This window comes from Anguilla anguilla, chromosome 8 (assembly GCF_013347855.1).
Source record: "Anguilla anguilla isolate fAngAng1 chromosome 8, fAngAng1.pri, whole genome shotgun sequence".
NCBI lineage: Eukaryota > Metazoa > Chordata > Actinopteri > Anguilliformes > Anguillidae > Anguilla > Anguilla anguilla.
The window spans coordinates 48,570,811-48,587,732 of NC_049208.1; the positions used below are offsets into that span (position 1 = coordinate 48,570,811).

Sequence of the window (16,922 nt, forward strand, 5' to 3'; positions counted from 1 at the left end):
ACTGAAAAAGCGTGTCCGAGCAAGGAGGCCCACCAACCTGACTGAGTTACACCAGTTCTGTCAGGAGGAATGGGCAAAAATTCCGGCAAAATATTGTGAGAAGCTTGTGGAGGGCTTCCCCAAGCGTTTGATTCAAGTTAAGCAACTAAAAGGCAATGCCACCAAATACTAACAAAGTGTATGTAAACTTTTGACCCACTGAAAATCTGATATAGTACATAAAAGCTGACATAAATCTGTCTCTTAGCTTTTATTTTGAAATGCCCTCTTATGGAAATAAAGTAGATACCCTGATTGACTTAACACTGGAAATGTATGGTAACATGAAATGTGTGAAAAATTGAGTTTTAATAGGTGTAAGTGGAATCAGCGGTGGGATTAGAAGCTGTTTTTAAGGTGCGCCGGGGGCAAACCTGTTTAATCCCACGTAAATGAAGGGTACTACTTTGAAGTCGTTTCAGTACGTCAGTCAGCCGCTATAGTGACACTAGCATAAGTTTAAAGTGGTCAAAGACTTTTCATCTCGGGTCTGGTGAATGGTGACAAGGGTTGGTTACATCTAAGATACTAAGGCTTCGTGAGATTAAAGCACAGATCTGTTCTTTTTGAAGGGGGGGGGGGGGGGGTACGTGTACTGTCATATTATTTCTCAGGCGGAAAATGACCCCTCTGACACTTTTGATGTATGATAAATACATGTCAAGATCAGATGCAGCAATTATGCCTTTCATTATTGTAGACCACTACAGAACCAACCGCAGATCTACAACACAGCTACAAAAACATCGGTAAACCAATCTAATCGGAGTGATAATCACTGAATTATTATTATTATTTTACCAGTTACCAGACAAAATGAATGCGCATCTGATTACAGTACATAGTTTCTCAGGAAGTTATGCATACTTCAGTTTTGTTTACTTGGTGACATCTTAAAGTTAAATCATTTAAACCAAGAAGGCCTGAAACAAGCGTTGTAAATATCCTGTGTACTTTTTGATGCAAATATAATTTTTATACAAGGGTGCAGGGCGGCAATAAAGTATAACAGTTAGGAAACTGGACTCACTCCACTGTGGTACCGTTAAGCAAAGTACTTAAAAAAAATGTACTAAATAACTAAATAAACGGACTCTGTATAATGAAGTGAGTGCAGTGAAAGTCTGGGTTTAAGCACGGTCTGCTAAATGGCAAACAGTGTGAAATGAAAGTGTACACACGGGGGCGCTGTGGTGCTGTATACTAGCAAAATGATAACATTGTGTCTCTGGTCCAGCACACGCTCGGTCACTTGAAGCAAGTTACACATAAGAGTGGCAGACACCGCTCGCCCCCACCCCCAACCACTCCCCCTCCCCATACCACCAATTATTGGAAAATTAAATAATTAAACAATAAAGTCCCAACTCCGTTCAGCCAGATTTATAGACAGATTGAAAGCCAGCCAAATGACGGTCAGCCAAATTACATACAAATTAAAAATCAAAACAGAATTACAACAAAAAATTCAACATTTTGTGTCTTTTTTTCTTGCTTCTTTTTAAAGAAAACGGTCAACATTTATACACAAATACATACTTTATATATAATATATAATAGAAAAAAAAGCACTATTGTGGTCTCTTCTGTGGTTTACATGAGGAAACGGTAAATAAATCCAGTTTAACTACTGTGTGTCCTCTCCACTGTTCAGAATGAATGGCAGTCTTTTTATTAAATACATGAAGCTTACTCTCACTAGTTACCTTCTAATGCCTTTGGGTCTGGTCATGGAAACCAGCTTGAAATGGGCAGACACAGAATGTCACTGGAAACTCGTACTGGTCTCACTCTGATGATGTCATAGTACCAGCTTGAAATGGGCTGACACAGAATGTCACTGGAAACTCATACTCGTCTCACTCTGATGATGTCATAGTACAAATAAAATGGGAGTTTTCACAAAGGGCCTAGTGCCCCCCGGATGTCGAGTTGTCCGGATAAACCGGGCGACGCCGAGCGGACGCCAGCTTCAGCTCCTGAAGCTCAGAGTGCTTCGGTTCTGTGACAGCAGAATGTTCTGCTATCTTCCACGTCACTCAACTACGGGCAGCGCTTCAGAACCAGTCAGAAGACTATTAAGACTGCATGCTGTGCCTATGCTGGCATACAGCGCGTCTGTAATTTAAGGCTTTTATCTTAAAGAAGACAGCCGTCACTGCGTACGGTTCCATTCCCTTTGCAACAGTAATGACAGGACCCCCCCACCCCCAACCCCACACGCCTCCCCAAATAATAATCATCTTTGGTTACATTTCTGAAAAATTCTCCCACAGAATTGTGAACAGCTCCTTGAATGCCCATCCACCCCAGCCCCCCGACCAACTTCCTCCTCGCCAATTAAAATTTAAATAGGTTTAAAATGTAAAAAATCTGTAAAAACATGTATGAGGAGGGGGGGGGGAATTCAAGTGTTTAGCAAGAGGAGCATGAGGGATAGAGAGAGGAGGGGGGGTATTTCAGAGTTCTCAAATGTGTGTATACAGTACATTTGACCACCTCTCCCCCCATAAACCTCATTTCTGTCCCCTAGAGTTCAGTCAGCTGTGCTTCTGTACGAGTCAGAGTGCAGTGGACCTGGATAGGTTAGAACCCAGACCATACCGGGGTGATGCCGTGTCACACGCTCATCGCTGTGGCACATTCCCCGGGATTCGATCCACAATTGCCCTTAGACGTCCGTTAACAGATTAACTAACTTATCAGACTAACTATCAGAAGCGAGAACCATTTTCTTTTTTTTTTCTTCTTCGTTGTAAACACGAGGTTGGTTAAGTTCAGCTGTCACTCAAAACCAGCTCGCAAATAAAACCGAGTTTGATGAGAAGAAAAAGTACAGTGCTTTCACTGGCTCACGAGTCAGAGTTAAGGACAAATGTCGATTGAATAGAGGCCATAATGTCAGCAGCCCCGTCAGCCAATCACAGGGCCCTATCTGTGCTGTCACTCTTATCTGACTCCGCCTACTCTGCTTCGCTTGCTCTCTCTCTCATTTAAAAGGAGAGTGCTGAGGGGCGGAGTGGACAAACAAAAACACATTTTCTACAAAATCAAATAACATAATTAATCATGAACTACAGTACAATACCTCATAGTTTTACATGTACATGAATATTTATATTTATATTGTTGGTGTCACACAAAATCCTTGCATGTCCATTTTTATGTCTTTTTGTTCCCCATAAAAAGAATTCCTCCAGCTCTATGGACTGTAAATATCTCATAACTAGTAAAACTGGTTGAAAGCTCCACGTGATTAAACCATGATACTTCGCTGGCACATAACATAATTTGTCAAAAAAAACTTCCTGTTCCTGAGAATGACCTTTTTCCCCCCACATCCAAGGTTTTCTGTATGACACAGAAAGACACTATATACATGTGTGTGTGTATGTGTGTGTGTGTGTACACACACACACACATGAAAAAACAGCATATTTGTATGTACACAGAGGAAGACCAATCAGTGTATTGAATGGGCTTAGTCTCTCTGTAAAGTCTTATTTTTTCGGTCTGGCCCAGCTCCAGGGGTTGTGTGCCCCCAACGTGGCTAGCTCCGGGGGGTGGGGCGGTAGCGGCATAGAAAACCCCGCCTCCAGACTACCGTGGCTCCGCCCCACTCTCGCTCTCCTCCGGAATGTCCTGGAGATCTGGAGGGAGAGAGAGAGAGAGAGAGAGAGAGACGCAGCGTTAGTGGTTCTCCCCTGCGAAGGCTCACACCGCCGCAGAGAGCGTGGAGGTTTTTAAAAACTCAGAATTTCCCCCTTTCGTCCAGTCCAATCATCCGCCACTACCCATAATCCATCTGTGCTGTAGAACTCCTCACTCAGCATGACAGACAGAAAGGAAGAGCGAATGGGAGAGGGAGAGAAAGATAAAGAGTCAGAGAGAGAGAGAGAGAGCGAGAGAGAGAGAGAAACATAGAGGAAGAGCAAGAGAGAGAAACAGAGAGAGAGTGAGGGAGAGATTGAGAGAGAGAGAGAGGTGGTGTGGAGGTAGAGGGAGAGAGAATCTGGCTCTGCACGTTTTCCACCCACATATCAAACACAGAGGGGGCAGGCAAGAGATGGACAGCACCTTCAGGCCCTCCCACACAATCCCAGTACACACTGACACAGCCCGCTGACAGGGCATACAGACAGACAGTCAGACAGTCAGTCAGACAGACAGGCAGACAGATACGTGTGTGTGTGTGTGTGTGTGTGTTCGAAGCTCAAGCTCAACATGTGTTAGGTAAAAACAGCGTGTTGGTATCTACGGTGTGGATCTCACAGACCAGCGCTCTCCAGATCCTGGAGAGCCGCAGGGTCTGCTGCTCAATGTTCTAAAACTTCAAACAGCCAAACGATTCAGAGCCCAGATACAGGGTGACACCAGTTAACTGTAATCAACCTCTTAAACTGACCAATGACGTGCTGTATATCTACGAAAACCAGCACACTCTGCCACTCTCCAGAGCCCTGTACTGCACTAAATATCTGTTATATCCTATACTATGGAAATGCAATATACTTCATATACACCGCAAATATATGGACTTTTAAAAAAATAGAAAATATAATGATAAATATATTTCAGTCTTATGTTATTTTTTGTCCCGTATATTGTGAATGTGTCTTTTTTGTTTTAAAAAACCCAAAACATTAAAAAAGACATTTTACTTTATATTGACATTTACCACATACTGTGAATGGTTGTAATATATCTTCTGATCTTCATGATACAAGTCTTTCCCATATATATTGGCAGTATATTGCACTTTGTTCAGGGGTGACTGTGTGTAATTTCTGCGTACAGAAACAGAACTTCTGATTGACAGGTGTCACGTGTCACTGTCGGGGGGGGGGGGGCGGACCTCTGGGGCTGTCGGACCGGGGCGAAACCCTGACGTCCTCTTCCGTCTCCACGTCGACCTCCGCTTCCTCTCCCTCCTCGTCCGAGTTCGCCTCCGCGTCGCTGCCCTCCTGCGGGCCGTCCGATTGGTCCGCCGACTCTTGGCTGGCCAACGGGGCGACGGGGCCGGGATCGGACTTGCTTCCCCTGCGCTGGGGAGGCGGAGCCTGCTGGGGGGGGGGGGGGGGGAGGGGCGGAGTCAGGTAAGAGGGAGGGTGCCTATGCTGCTGGCTCAGGATGAAGTCGTGCACAGATAAAACGTAGGGGCGCTGATCTGTTAATTACCTGGATGAGTCATCTCCTCCGTTCCCATTCGCGCTTAGAGAATATCAATGACCCACGAGAGCAGCATTTATGTAACATTTCCAACTGAAGCTCTGAATTAGCGATAATGATACTCCCATTCACAGCAGTTTCTGTATCTGCGCTGGTGTACGCGCAACCTCATTGGACGCACTGTGTAGTTAGCTGCTCTGTATAAGTCTGCTAAATACATAACTGTGAGTGCAAATCAGTGGTGTCCAATCGTGTGCCTCGGAGGGCAGGGAGTACCCCAGGTTTACATTCCAGCCAATCGCTGCACCTGCGGGTTTCACTTTAAACCAGCGAGGAGGGAGCTAATTGGTGAAATCAGCAGGTTCGGCGATTGGCTGGAAACGGAAGCCTGCACGCTCTCGGCCCTCCAGGTCACATGGTCGGGCGGCACCGGCGCGGACACGCAGAAACCCGGAACCCCGGGGCCCGGAAACTGACCTGCTGCGTGGCCGCAACGCCAGCGGCGTCCACCGGGGGCAGCGGCGCGGCGTCCCTCAGCTGCTGCTCCAGCAGGGCCCGGGCCCTCTCGCTGTCCCGCAGCCGGGCCTCGGAGGCCCGGAGCCGGGCCAGCTCCTCCTGCAGGAGGCTGTGCTGCCGCTGGAGCATGGCCAGGTCCCCGATGGCCGCCCCCGCGCTGGCGTCCAGGCCCGCGTCACGTGACAGCGAGCGGCACAGCCTGGCCGGCGTGGAGGTCAGGGGGGCCAGCGGGGCCGGCGGCGCCGTGGGGCCCCCTGTCGAGACGGGGCGCTCTCTGAGGCAGAGCTCCAGAACGGAGTCCTGCCGGATCACTACCCCCTGAGAGAGAGAGAGAGAGAGGGAGGGAGGGAGAGAGAGGGAGAGAGAGAGACTTTTAACTAGTCCTTCACGGGCACAGCCTTTGCAGTTAAAAGTCAAAATATACAAGACATTTCAATAGAAGAAATGACAACCCCCCCCTCATACATACATGCAAGGCCCCCCTCCTAAACACACACATTTTTTTACATTCACTGAACCATTTATACATGCGCTGTTAACTGTGTTTAAATCAAGCAGAGGAAGAGATGGAGACAGGGGGAGAGAGAGAGAGAGGGGAGAGATAGAGACAGGGGGAGCGAGAGAGAGAGGGGAGAGATGGAGACAGGGGGAGAGAGAGAGAGAGAGAAAAGAAGAGACTGACGAAGTCACACGAGCAACGACGAGTCCGGATTTTATTTCCGTAACAAGGAATGCACAAGGGTGTCAGAACGTTAATGACGAATCGAGAGGCAGCGCTTCTGTGCGTTACTGACAGCGTAGAGGAGCGCGCATTTCTCATCGCACCCACCCAAACAACCAAACAATCATCCACTTGAGGGAAAATGAATTTCCTACCCAGCGTGAGCATAAACCTGGAGCACGTAAAAAATTAACACGGGGGACAAACTGCACGCAATAGAATCGGTGCCGAGAAGCGCGCAATTATCCAGCGTGTAATGGCGGGGAGAGGGGGGGGGCGGGGAGAGGGGGGGCGGGGATCGCGCTTTCAGTTTAATTGTTCCAGAGTTCCAAAATGCGAGGCGTCCGATGATGTCACAATAGGGGCCGATCCCGGGACGGGATTGGCCGGCGGTGCAGTCTTGGCGGAGGACACACTTCAGAACGGGGTGAGTCTGAGTGGGAAGCGCGGAAACCACGGCGTTTCCAGGGAGACGGGGCTTAATATATGTGCTCTGAGTTTCAATGCTCTTTCTCTGAATGTAGATTACGACAGGCTTCTGTAATAACTTGGAATGAGGAAGTGTATTAATATGCATCGGTGTGTGCCTAAATATACCCGCACCGGTACGATGACTCACCTGCAGCGCATGGAGCTGAACACTGAGGTTCACCAGCCTCTGACACACCTCCTGAAACACACACACACACACACACACACATGCACAGTCAGTATAACGACACTCATAACCATACAGACAACGGTACTGAAATCACAGATATTTCCGTTTTCTGTTGAAACTCCAATGCATTATTATTATATTTAGATCAGACCCGGGTCAATAATGTATTTGCTCAGGATTCAAATACTTTTCTGTGCTCTATTGATCTTGCCTGGAGTAATTAAGCCTGCCAATATGACCAGAAGGCGGGGTTTGCACTTTTTGAGAGTATTCCATTGGTTCCAATACGCCAGACAAGATCAGTAAAGCGTAGAAAAGCATTTGAATCCAAAACAAATACGAATTTGACCCAGGTCTGATTTACATGCGGTAGCACGGGTGCAGTAGTTGGGTAGAAGAGGGGAACGTACTTCGTTTAGGGATCTGTCCTCCAGCTGATTCCCATTTCTGTCCTACAGGAGTCAAGAGAAACGTCACATTTAATCAAACGTCCCTAAGTGAACGTCCATGTCACACGCGAACAGAGAGCTTTACAGAACAGGTGCTACTGCCGCAGCTGCCACTAATGAGTCCGTCTGTCTGTCCCCAGTACGCAGCCCACGTCCGTCCGTCCGTCCGCCCGTCCGTCCCGCCCTCCCTTACCTTCGACGCCGGGCTGTCGTGCGTTCCGTTGAAGGATATCTCCTGCCCGTCTGCACAGAGAGAGAGAGAGAGAGAGGAGAAGAGAAACGGACGCGTCAGTGAGGCGAATCGTCGCAGCTACGTTAAAATTGTCTAATCCGCCGCGTCCAAGAGTCCGTTTGGGAAATTAAGAGTTTGCCAGAGCTCGGTGTCCTGGCTGATGTCACATTCCCCCCCCCCCACCCCACCCCAAAGGAAAGAACGGTGCGGCACGGAGCAGAGACAGGAAATGAAGAAGACGACGGCGGCGGCGGCGGCTATCCCAGCATTCCCGGCGCCCCCGGACGGACACTCACTGATGAACAGCGCCCCCCGGTGCTTCTTCCGCCCGTTGGAGCCCCTGGACGGCGGCGGCTCCAGGCTGGATCCCAGCAGCAGCTCGCTCAGCCGGTCCACTAGGGGGCGCCAGAGAGAGAGAAAGAGAATCACTGATCCACACTGTCAGCGAAAACAGCCCCCTTTCCCCAACCCCATTTCTCAGGTTTTTAAATTCAAATTTCATTTTAGTTTTATAATTTTGAAATATAGATATAATTTTTTTTTTTCCATGCTTCCCCTTACACATCTGTTTGTTTGTATTTGTTTGGTAGTTAGCAGGTTAAGCCATGCTAAGCATTAGGACATAGACGACTCCTGGTGAGATTTCGTTCTTTGGGGTGAACCTTAACGCTAACCCCCCCAGCCCGTGCGAGCGAGCGTACCCTCTGCGATGGCGTCCGTCAGCAGCCGCTCCCCGCGGGGGGCCTGGGGGGTGTCGGCCCGGAACAGGTTTCGGGAGCTGGGGGGCAGCGTGACCTCCTGACCCCCCGTGACCTCCGCCAGGTCGGAGAAGAGGGTCACCCTCTCCTGCAGCAGCTCCAGCACCTCCCGATCCTTCTGCTGGATATCAGCTGGGAGGGAGGGAGAGAGGGAAGGAGAGGGAGGGACAAAGCGGGATGGAGGGATGGAGGGAGAGAGACAATGAGACACCATTATATATAATTCATGTCAACATTTAATATATATTTAAATAATTGTTATTTATTGTTTTCGTATATTTCTGTTTGTTAACCTCATAATTCGGCTTTGGCCACAACAATTATTTATCAGGACAATAAAACTCAATTTGAATTGAATTCAACTGAGAATTGAGATATACTGAGAGAAAAAGAGATAGAGAAAAAGTGAGAGAGAGAGGGAGAGTGAGAGAGAGAGAGAGAGAGAGAGGGAGAGAGTATCTCCCCTTCAGTTTGGCCTTTCATGCACACTGAAATGTTCATTACGCACTATGTGCTACTTTCAGACGCCCCTGATAAGAGCTTCTGCTAAATGAGTAAATGAAATCGTGCATGTGACCGGGCTGGAAACAGGCTGTACCTGCTCTGTGCGTGCAGGCACACGGATTCATCGAGAGAGATCTTTCCCATAATGCACTGCAGAAGATAATGTGCTGATAAAAACTGCAGAAATCGCATTAGAGGAGCGGGGCCAGGTTTATGAGTCACATGACCCCCCCCGCTCTCGGCGTATTTATAAACGCGCAGTGATCAGCTACTCTCGACCGACGCGTCGCCTTTTTTTATTTTAGCGCACTTTAATTGGCGGACGTCATCGTTTCGTTTACAGGCTTCGTCCATTTTTTTTTAAACGTTTTTAAATAGCCTTATTCGTTTCTGTGGCAGGTCGTTCTGCCCGCACAAAACTGGCTCATTTGCTGGCCGCAAACAAAAAACAAAACAAACGAAACAAAGAGCGGCGCTTTGCCGTTAGCGTTTTCGCGCTGAGCCGCCCCGAGACGCCGGAGCTCCCGAGCGGCGGACGCGGTCCTCGCGGGTTCTGATCGAGCCGCGTTCGCGTGAAACAGCCGCGCGGGGGAAACTTTCCTGGGGCGGGGGGGGGGGGGGCGTAGGCGCGAGCGAGGCGCAGCTCGCCGATCGTAATTAAGCCCGGGGCGAGAGACGGAGGAGGGGGGCGGGAGAGAGAGAAAGGGGGGAGGGAGAGACGGCTGGAATCCGTCTCCGGCCTGAGAGGAGAGGAGAGGAGAGGAGCTGTGCGTGCGAGAGCGGTGGTGTGATTTTAGTTATGGCCCTCTTTTTCTCCTTCACTTTATCTCAGGTTCTTATGCAGGGAAAACAAACTGAACATTAAAAATGCAAATGAACAGATACAGCGGCACGGGTAGAGAAAGAGGAGGAGAGAGCAACGGAAATGGACAGAAAGAGGCAACAGACAAGGACAGAGAGAGAAAGGGGGAGAGAGAAACTAGGAGGAGAGAGGGACAGAATGTGGTAGACATGAGAGAGGAGAGAGGAGAAAGGGATAGAGGGTCTGAGAGAGGGGAGCGATAGAAGTATCAGGAGATGGTTGGACGAGAGCACAAAGTCTGGAAAGTGTGTGTAGAGTGACGGCAGGGTGAGGGTGAGGGCAGAGTGAGGCTGAGGGCAGGGTGGGGGTGAGGGCAGGGTGAGGGCAGTGTGAGGGCAGTGTGAGGGTGAGGGCAGAGTGATGGCAGGGTGAGGGTGAGGACAGGGTGAGGGCAGGGTGAGGGCAGAGTGAGGTGAGGGTGAGGGCAGAGTGAGGCTGAGGGCAGGGTGAGGGTGAGGGCAGTGTGAGGGCAGTGTGAGGGTGAGGGCAGAGTGATGGCAGGGTGAGGGTGAGGACAGAGTGAGGGCAGTGTGAGGGTGAGGACAGAGTGAGGGCAGGGTGAGGGCAGGGTGAGGGTGAGGGCAGTGTGAGGGCAGGGCAGAGTGAGGGCAGTGTGAGGACAGAGTGAGGGTGAGGGCAGGGTGACGGCAGTGTGACAGCAGTGTGAGGGCAGAGTGAGGGCAGGGTGAGGGTGACAGCAGTGTGAGGGCAGGGTGAGGGTGACAGCAGTGTGAGGGCAGGGTGAGGGTGAGGGCAGAGTGACGGCAGAGTGAGGGCAGGGTTAGGGTGAGGGCAGTGTGAGGGCAGTGTGAGGGTGAGGGTGACGGCAGTGTGAGGGCAGAGTGAGGGTGAGGGCAGTGTGAGGGCAGAGTGAGGGCAGGGTGAGGGCAGAGTGAAGGCAGGGTGAGGGTGAGGGCAGGGTTAGGGTGAGGGCAGAGTGAGGGCAGGGTGAGGGTGACGGCAGTGTGAGGGCAGGGTGAGGGTGAGGGCAGGGTGAGGGCAGTGTGAGGGCAGGGTGAGGGTGACGGCAGTGTGAGGGCAGAGTGAGGGTGAGGGCAGTGTGAGGGCAGAGTGAGGGCAGGGTGAGGGTGACGGCAGTGTGAGGGCAGAGTGAGGGTGAGGGCAGTGTGAGGGCAGAGTGAGGGCAGGGTGAGGGTGAGAGCAGGGTTAGGGTGAGGGCAGAGTGAGGGCAGGGTGAGGGTGACGGCAGTGTGAGGGCAGGGTGAGGGTGAGGGCAGGGTGAGGGCAGTGTGAGGGCAGGGTGAGGGTGAGGGCAGTGTGACGGCAGTGTGAGGGCAGGGTGACGGCAGTGTGAGGGCAGGGTGACGGCAGTGTGAGGGCAGTGTGAGGGCAGGGTGACGGCAGTGTGAGGGCAGGGTGACGGCAGTGTGAGGGCAGGGTGACGGCAGTGTGAGGGCAGTGTGAGGGCAGGGTGACGGCAGTGTGAGGGCAGGGTGACGGCAGTGTGAGGGCAGTGTGAGGGCAGGGTCTCAGTACCTCTGAGTCTGCGCAGCAGGGCCTTGTCCTCCGTCTCAATCAGGGGGAAATCCTCTCTGGAGGGGCAGCTGCAGGGAGGCAGGACACAGCGTAACCATGGATACGCACCCCTGTGTGTGTGTGTGTGCGTGCGTGTGTGTGTGTGTGTGTGTGTGTGCGTGTATGTGTGTATGCGTGTGTGTGTGTGTGTGTGTGTGTGTACGTGTACATGTGTGTGTGCATGTCTGTGTGTGTGCGTGCGTGCGTGTGTGTGTGTGTGTGTGTGTGTGTGTGTGTGTGTGTGTGTGTGCGTGTATGTGTGTGTGCGTGTGTGTGTGTGTGTGTGCTTGTACATGTGTGTGTGTGTGTGTGTGCTTGTACATGTGTGTGTGCGTGCGTGTGTGCGTGTACGTGTGTGTGCGTGCGTGTGTGTGTGTGCGTGTGTGTGTACGTGTGTGTGTGCGCGCGTGTGTGTGTGTGTGTGCGTGCGTGCGCGTGTGCGTGTACGTGTGTGTGCATGCGTGCGTGCGTGTGTGTGTGCGTGCGTGTATCCTACCTGCTGACGGTCTGCTGAATGACTCTCATCCAGGTGTTCCGGTCGTCCTTGGAGGCGGCGTGCAGCTCGTACATCTCCGGGGGGGTGGAGTCACTGATGAGGAACATCCCCCGCTCCTGATTGGCTATGTCCCGCACTATCAGGTTATTGAGGGACAGCACGGGGGACTTGTCCTGGAGAGACGGAGGGAGTCAGAGAGAGGAGATTGGACGCCTTCATCCTGTACCCACTGCAGGCTTCAGTGCAGAGGAGACACCTGAGTCACCACATCATTGTAGTCCTGATGTGTGTAAGATACGTGGCTATTTGGTGCTACGGTGATTGAAATAAGAAAGGACTGGAAGAGACAGTGCTGTACGGGGCCAAGGGAGGTGGGGGCTTGGGGTATGGTGGGGGGGTTAGCACTGTATTGGACTGGGGGGGGGGGGGTGTAAAACTCACTAAGGAGGGAAAGATGAACTTCTGGTCTTTCTCCTGCAAGAACACCAGGATGTCCGTCATCAGCAGGACCTGCACATCTATACACACACGCACGCACACGCACACGCATACACACACACACACACACACACACACGCACACACACACACACATACACATGCATACACAGACACAGGCACACACAGAAAAAGTATTTTCTAAAGTGCACAGCTTCAGTAATCAAACACAAACACAGCTGTGAACACCCACAGCTTAGATTAAATCAATAAGAGCGCACTTAACTCTTAAAGTCTTATTTCTATGATGCGTTGCGGTAGGTGTGTGCATTATCTTGATGCGCCGTATGGATTGTGTGTATTTCTGTGACTTACTGCTTTCGGTGTGTGCATTTTCCCAGACGCAGAGCATCAAATGTGTAGACTTGGAGACAGTGTCTACGAAGCGTGCATATTTCCTTGATTTACTGCATTACTGCATGCACTGCGTTTACATTTCTGAATTAGTGCATTAAGTGTATATATTTATTTGATGCAGTGCATAGGATGTGTACATTTCTGTGATGTAGTGTGTAGCATGTGTACAGTTCTGTGATGTAGTGCATAGCATGTGTACATTTCTGTGATGTAGTGCGTAGCATGTGTACAGTTCTGTGATGTAGTGCGTAGCATGTGTACATTTCTGTGATGTAGTGCGTAGCATGTGTACATTTCTGTGATATAGTGCGTAGCATGTGTACTGTACATTTCTGTGATGTAGTGCGTAGCACGTGTACATTTCTGTGATGTAGTGCGTAGCATGAGTACAGTTCTGTGATGTAGTACGTAGCATGTGTACAGTTCTGTGATGTAGTGCGTAGCATGTGTACACTTCTGTGATGTAGTGCGTAGCATGTGTACTGTACATTTCTGTGATGTAGTGCATAGCATGTGTACGGTACACTTCTGTGATGTAGTGCGTAGCATGTGTACTGTACATTTCTGTGATGTTGTGCGCTGTGTCTGTTTATTTTCTGTGATTCAGTGCGTTAGAGTTAGACTGGAAACACACTTGAACGATCTCGCGCTACGTGCAGGTGAAGCGGCTGCATCCCGGGTGGCATTTTTCACATACTCGTTTCCTTACTTTCTGTCTGACTGGAGGTTTAAAAGGTACCTCCACTGGGGGCAGGTCATTGCTTCCCTTCAAATGATCCCGCCTTCCTCCCTGGCTTCCTAGCGTCAGTCACGTCACTAGCCTTATAATGTATACTGCCCCCACAGTTTACGAGGGTATTGCACCTTATGGACATGCAGCGTGAACAAAGACGTGAACAAAGGACGCTCTGAACAATGGTAATGGTAATGGACTGTATTTATATAGCGCTTTTATCCAAAGCACTTTATAATTGATGCCTCTCATTCACCCATTCACAACGGTGAAAGGCTGCCATGCAAGGTACCAATCGCATGGATACGCATGACGGCCATCTTGCATACGCGTAATTTAAACAAAGTGTGTTTCCAGCCTTAGTGTGTGCAGCGCACTGCGCCGATGCGACGGACGACACGGGTGGCTCCGCCCCCTCACCTTTGAGCCGGGACCCGCCCGTCTTCCACAGCAGGGTCCCCTCGTGGATGAGCCTCCTCCTGGTGAGCTCCCCGCCTCGGAACACGCCCCCGCCCCGGACCTCCGCCTGGGCCCGCGGGTCCAGCCGCGCCCGCAGCTCCTGCAGCCGCTGCGTCCGCTCCAGCTCCAGGACCTGCTGGTCCACCGAGCTCAGGAGCTCCCGGATCAGAACCAGGGCCTGGGACAGGGAGGCGGCCTCTTCCTCACAGCCTGAGGGAGGGAGGAGGGGGGGGGAGAGAGAGAGAGAGAGAGAGGGAGGGAGGCAGGGAGGCAGGGAGGGGGAGGGAAAGAGAGAGAGAGAGAGGGAGGGAGGCAGGGAAGGAGGGGCAGGGAGAGTGGGGGACAGAGAGGGAGGGAGGGAGAGAGAGGGGATGGGGAGAGGGAGGGGGGACAGAGAAGGAAGGAGGGAGGGAGGGGGAGGGAGAGTGGGAGAAGGGGGAGTGAGGGAGGGAGAGAGGGAGAGAGAGGAAAACAGGAAGAGAGGGGGGAGGGAGAGAAGGAAATGGGGAGAGAGAATATTCATCAAGTCATTCCAATGATTCACAGCACCGCATAGTTTCCCCACTGTTTCATATGTATTCGTACATATGTGCATACATTTGTAATGATTTAGCCTGATGGCATTCTCATAACGCGTTTGTGACCTTCGCTTAGAAAAGTCACGCCTATAAAAAGCACCTCAAAACTGAAAATGAGCAAGAGATGGCAGGCGAGAGGTAGAGGGGAGGGAGAGAGAGGGGGAGAAGAGAAGAAAAGGAACGAGAGAAGGTGGCAGAGAGAAGGGGCGAGGCGGAGAGAGAGAGTGGGAGGGAGAAAAGGAGAGGGCGACAGAACAGGAAAGGAGGAGGGTCGAAAAGAACGGCAGAGAGAGAGAGGCACAGGTGGAGAGACGGAAAGAGAGTGGGAGAAAGAGAGAGAGAGAGAGAATTCAAAGAATTGCTGCCGTTGAAGGCTGCTCCAACAGAGCAGCCTAACTACAGTGCTCATCCAGCTGGGGGTGCTGATTAAGGTAATTACTGCTTAGCACGCAGGCTGCTCACAGACAGTCTCCACTGTGAAAAGCCCTAAATACGGATCTCACCCACTCCTATAAATAGGACGAGTTCACAGTCCAGTCATTTCCACACATTGTGCTCCACTGATAAGTGACAGTTTCCATGGCGACAGACATGTTACATACATGTTTTATTGACTGGCACTCATGTCACAATAGCCCATTTGTAATATACATAATGCTGTTTAAAAAAATAAATAAAAACCTTTCTAGCCCAACTTTTTTTTACTCCGCAATTCGGGATACCAAATAAAAGCTGACATTTGCCACATTCTACTGCATGCATGCGCGTACCCAGGACACACGCTCACAAGCATGCACGCCACACACGCATGCACACACTCACGCACACGCACTAATGCATGCGCTCACACACTCACGCACACACTCACCCACACGCATGCACACACTCACGCACACGCACTAATGCATGCGCTCACACACTCACGCACACACTCACCCACACGCATGCACACACTCACGCACACGCACTAATGCATGCGCTCACACACTCACGCATGCACACACTCACGCACACGCACTAATGCATGCGCTCACACACTCACGCACACACTCACCCACACGCATGCACTCACACTCTTCCATGCACGCCCACATTCACACACTCACGCAAGCACACACACGCACTAATGCCTGCACGCACACACTCAGGCACACACACACACACACACACACACACACACATGCAGGATGCCTAACGGTAGCTACGAATTACAGAGATGTGCCTGCAGATAGCGTGATTTTATTCCCGTCCCTATAAACCCACTGCAGTGCTTTGTACTGTACACAAGAGCTTCACAAGACGTACAGCAAAAACTCACAACAGAACCAGTCCGCTTTCCCCAGGCTGTCAGGCAGAGCAGTTCCAGCGCACGGTATTTAAAGAATGAGGCTGTCTGTGAGGGGTTTAGGGGTTTTGGGGTACAGAGGTTTGGGGGTTTCGGGCCGTGTGCTGGCTGCCGAGGTTTGCGGGTATGGAGGTTTGGGGGTTTTGCTGTACAGAGGTTTGGGGGGTTTGGGGATACGAAGGTTTGGGGGTTTTGCGGTATGAAAGTTTGGGGGTTTGGGGCTGTGTGCTGTCTGGAGTGGGCTTGGGTGTACTGAGGTTTAGGGGTTTTGGGGTACAGAGATTTGTGGGTTTTGGGGTACAGATGTTTGTGGGTTTTGGGGTACAGAGGTTTGGGGGTTTGGGGCTGTGTACCGGCTGGCGGAGGTTAGGGGGTTTGGGGGTTCAGGATCACGTGCTGACAGGTCGCCCTCCCACCCCCAGCTCCCCCACCCACCCACCCACCTTTGGTGTTGTCCAGGATCCGCTGGATGAGGACGGGGTACTTGGTGATGCGCTGGGTGACCAGCAGGATGCACTCCTGGATGCCATGGCGACGCAGCAGGGGACCGCGGCTCACTCGCTGCCGGGAGCAACGCAGGAGGGAAGGAGACACTTAGAACGTTCGCAGCCGTATCCATGGAGACTAACAGCTCGCGCAGAAACTAAACAGTCCAGGACAGAATGTCACTAAGGAAATAATAAGCGTGTTTGCATGAAATCTCCCACCATCACAGCAGCAATTTAAAGCAACTCAAGGGGGAAACAGGCCACGATGAACGCTAACTCTAAAATCAGCTATTTGTTACAGGGTCAAGGGAAATAAACATCACACCCTTATATTTGGATGTGCTCTATTCTAGGCTGTGAAACACATCAACAAACACTCACGTCCATGCTAGCGAGCTTCAGAATGACTGTCTAGTCCTCCCTGTCCGGTACACAGAACTATCACAGGCCGTTACATTCAGCAGAAGAATACCTTCTAAAATAACGCACAATCCTTCATTTCCTGAACACCTCCCCCCCCCT

General features: G+C 51.1%; 1 protein-coding gene across 3 annotated transcripts in view; it reads right to left on the reverse strand.

The window, feature by feature from the left end:
* Positions 1 to 1,407: 1,407 nt before the first annotated feature.
* The window catches only part of arhgef1a (Rho guanine nucleotide exchange factor (GEF) 1a), an 81,100-nt gene continuing 65,585 nt past the window's right edge, over positions 1,408 to 16,922 (reverse strand). For all 3 annotated transcript variants that reach the window (XM_035429843.1, XM_035429844.1, XM_035429845.1), the window contains 13 exons: positions 16,356 to 16,473; positions 13,951 to 14,199; positions 12,385 to 12,461; positions 11,944 to 12,116; positions 11,409 to 11,476; positions 8,489 to 8,677; positions 8,084 to 8,182; positions 7,749 to 7,798; positions 7,517 to 7,558; positions 7,065 to 7,115; positions 5,686 to 6,042; positions 4,895 to 5,102; positions 1,408 to 3,689 (listed from right to left, as the gene is read on the reverse strand). In XM_035429843.1, the coding sequence (XP_035285734.1) occupies positions 3,640 to 3,689; positions 4,895 to 5,102; positions 5,686 to 6,042; positions 7,065 to 7,115; positions 7,517 to 7,558; positions 7,749 to 7,798; positions 8,084 to 8,182; positions 8,489 to 8,677; positions 11,409 to 11,476; positions 11,944 to 12,116; positions 12,385 to 12,461; positions 13,951 to 14,199; positions 16,356 to 16,473 (1,731 nt within the window). In that variant the 3' untranslated portion in view covers positions 1,408 to 3,639. The remainder of the gene's footprint in view (positions 3,690 to 4,894; positions 5,103 to 5,685; positions 6,043 to 7,064; positions 7,116 to 7,516; positions 7,559 to 7,748; positions 7,799 to 8,083; positions 8,183 to 8,488; positions 8,678 to 11,408; positions 11,477 to 11,943; positions 12,117 to 12,384; positions 12,462 to 13,950; positions 14,200 to 16,355; positions 16,474 to 16,922) is intronic.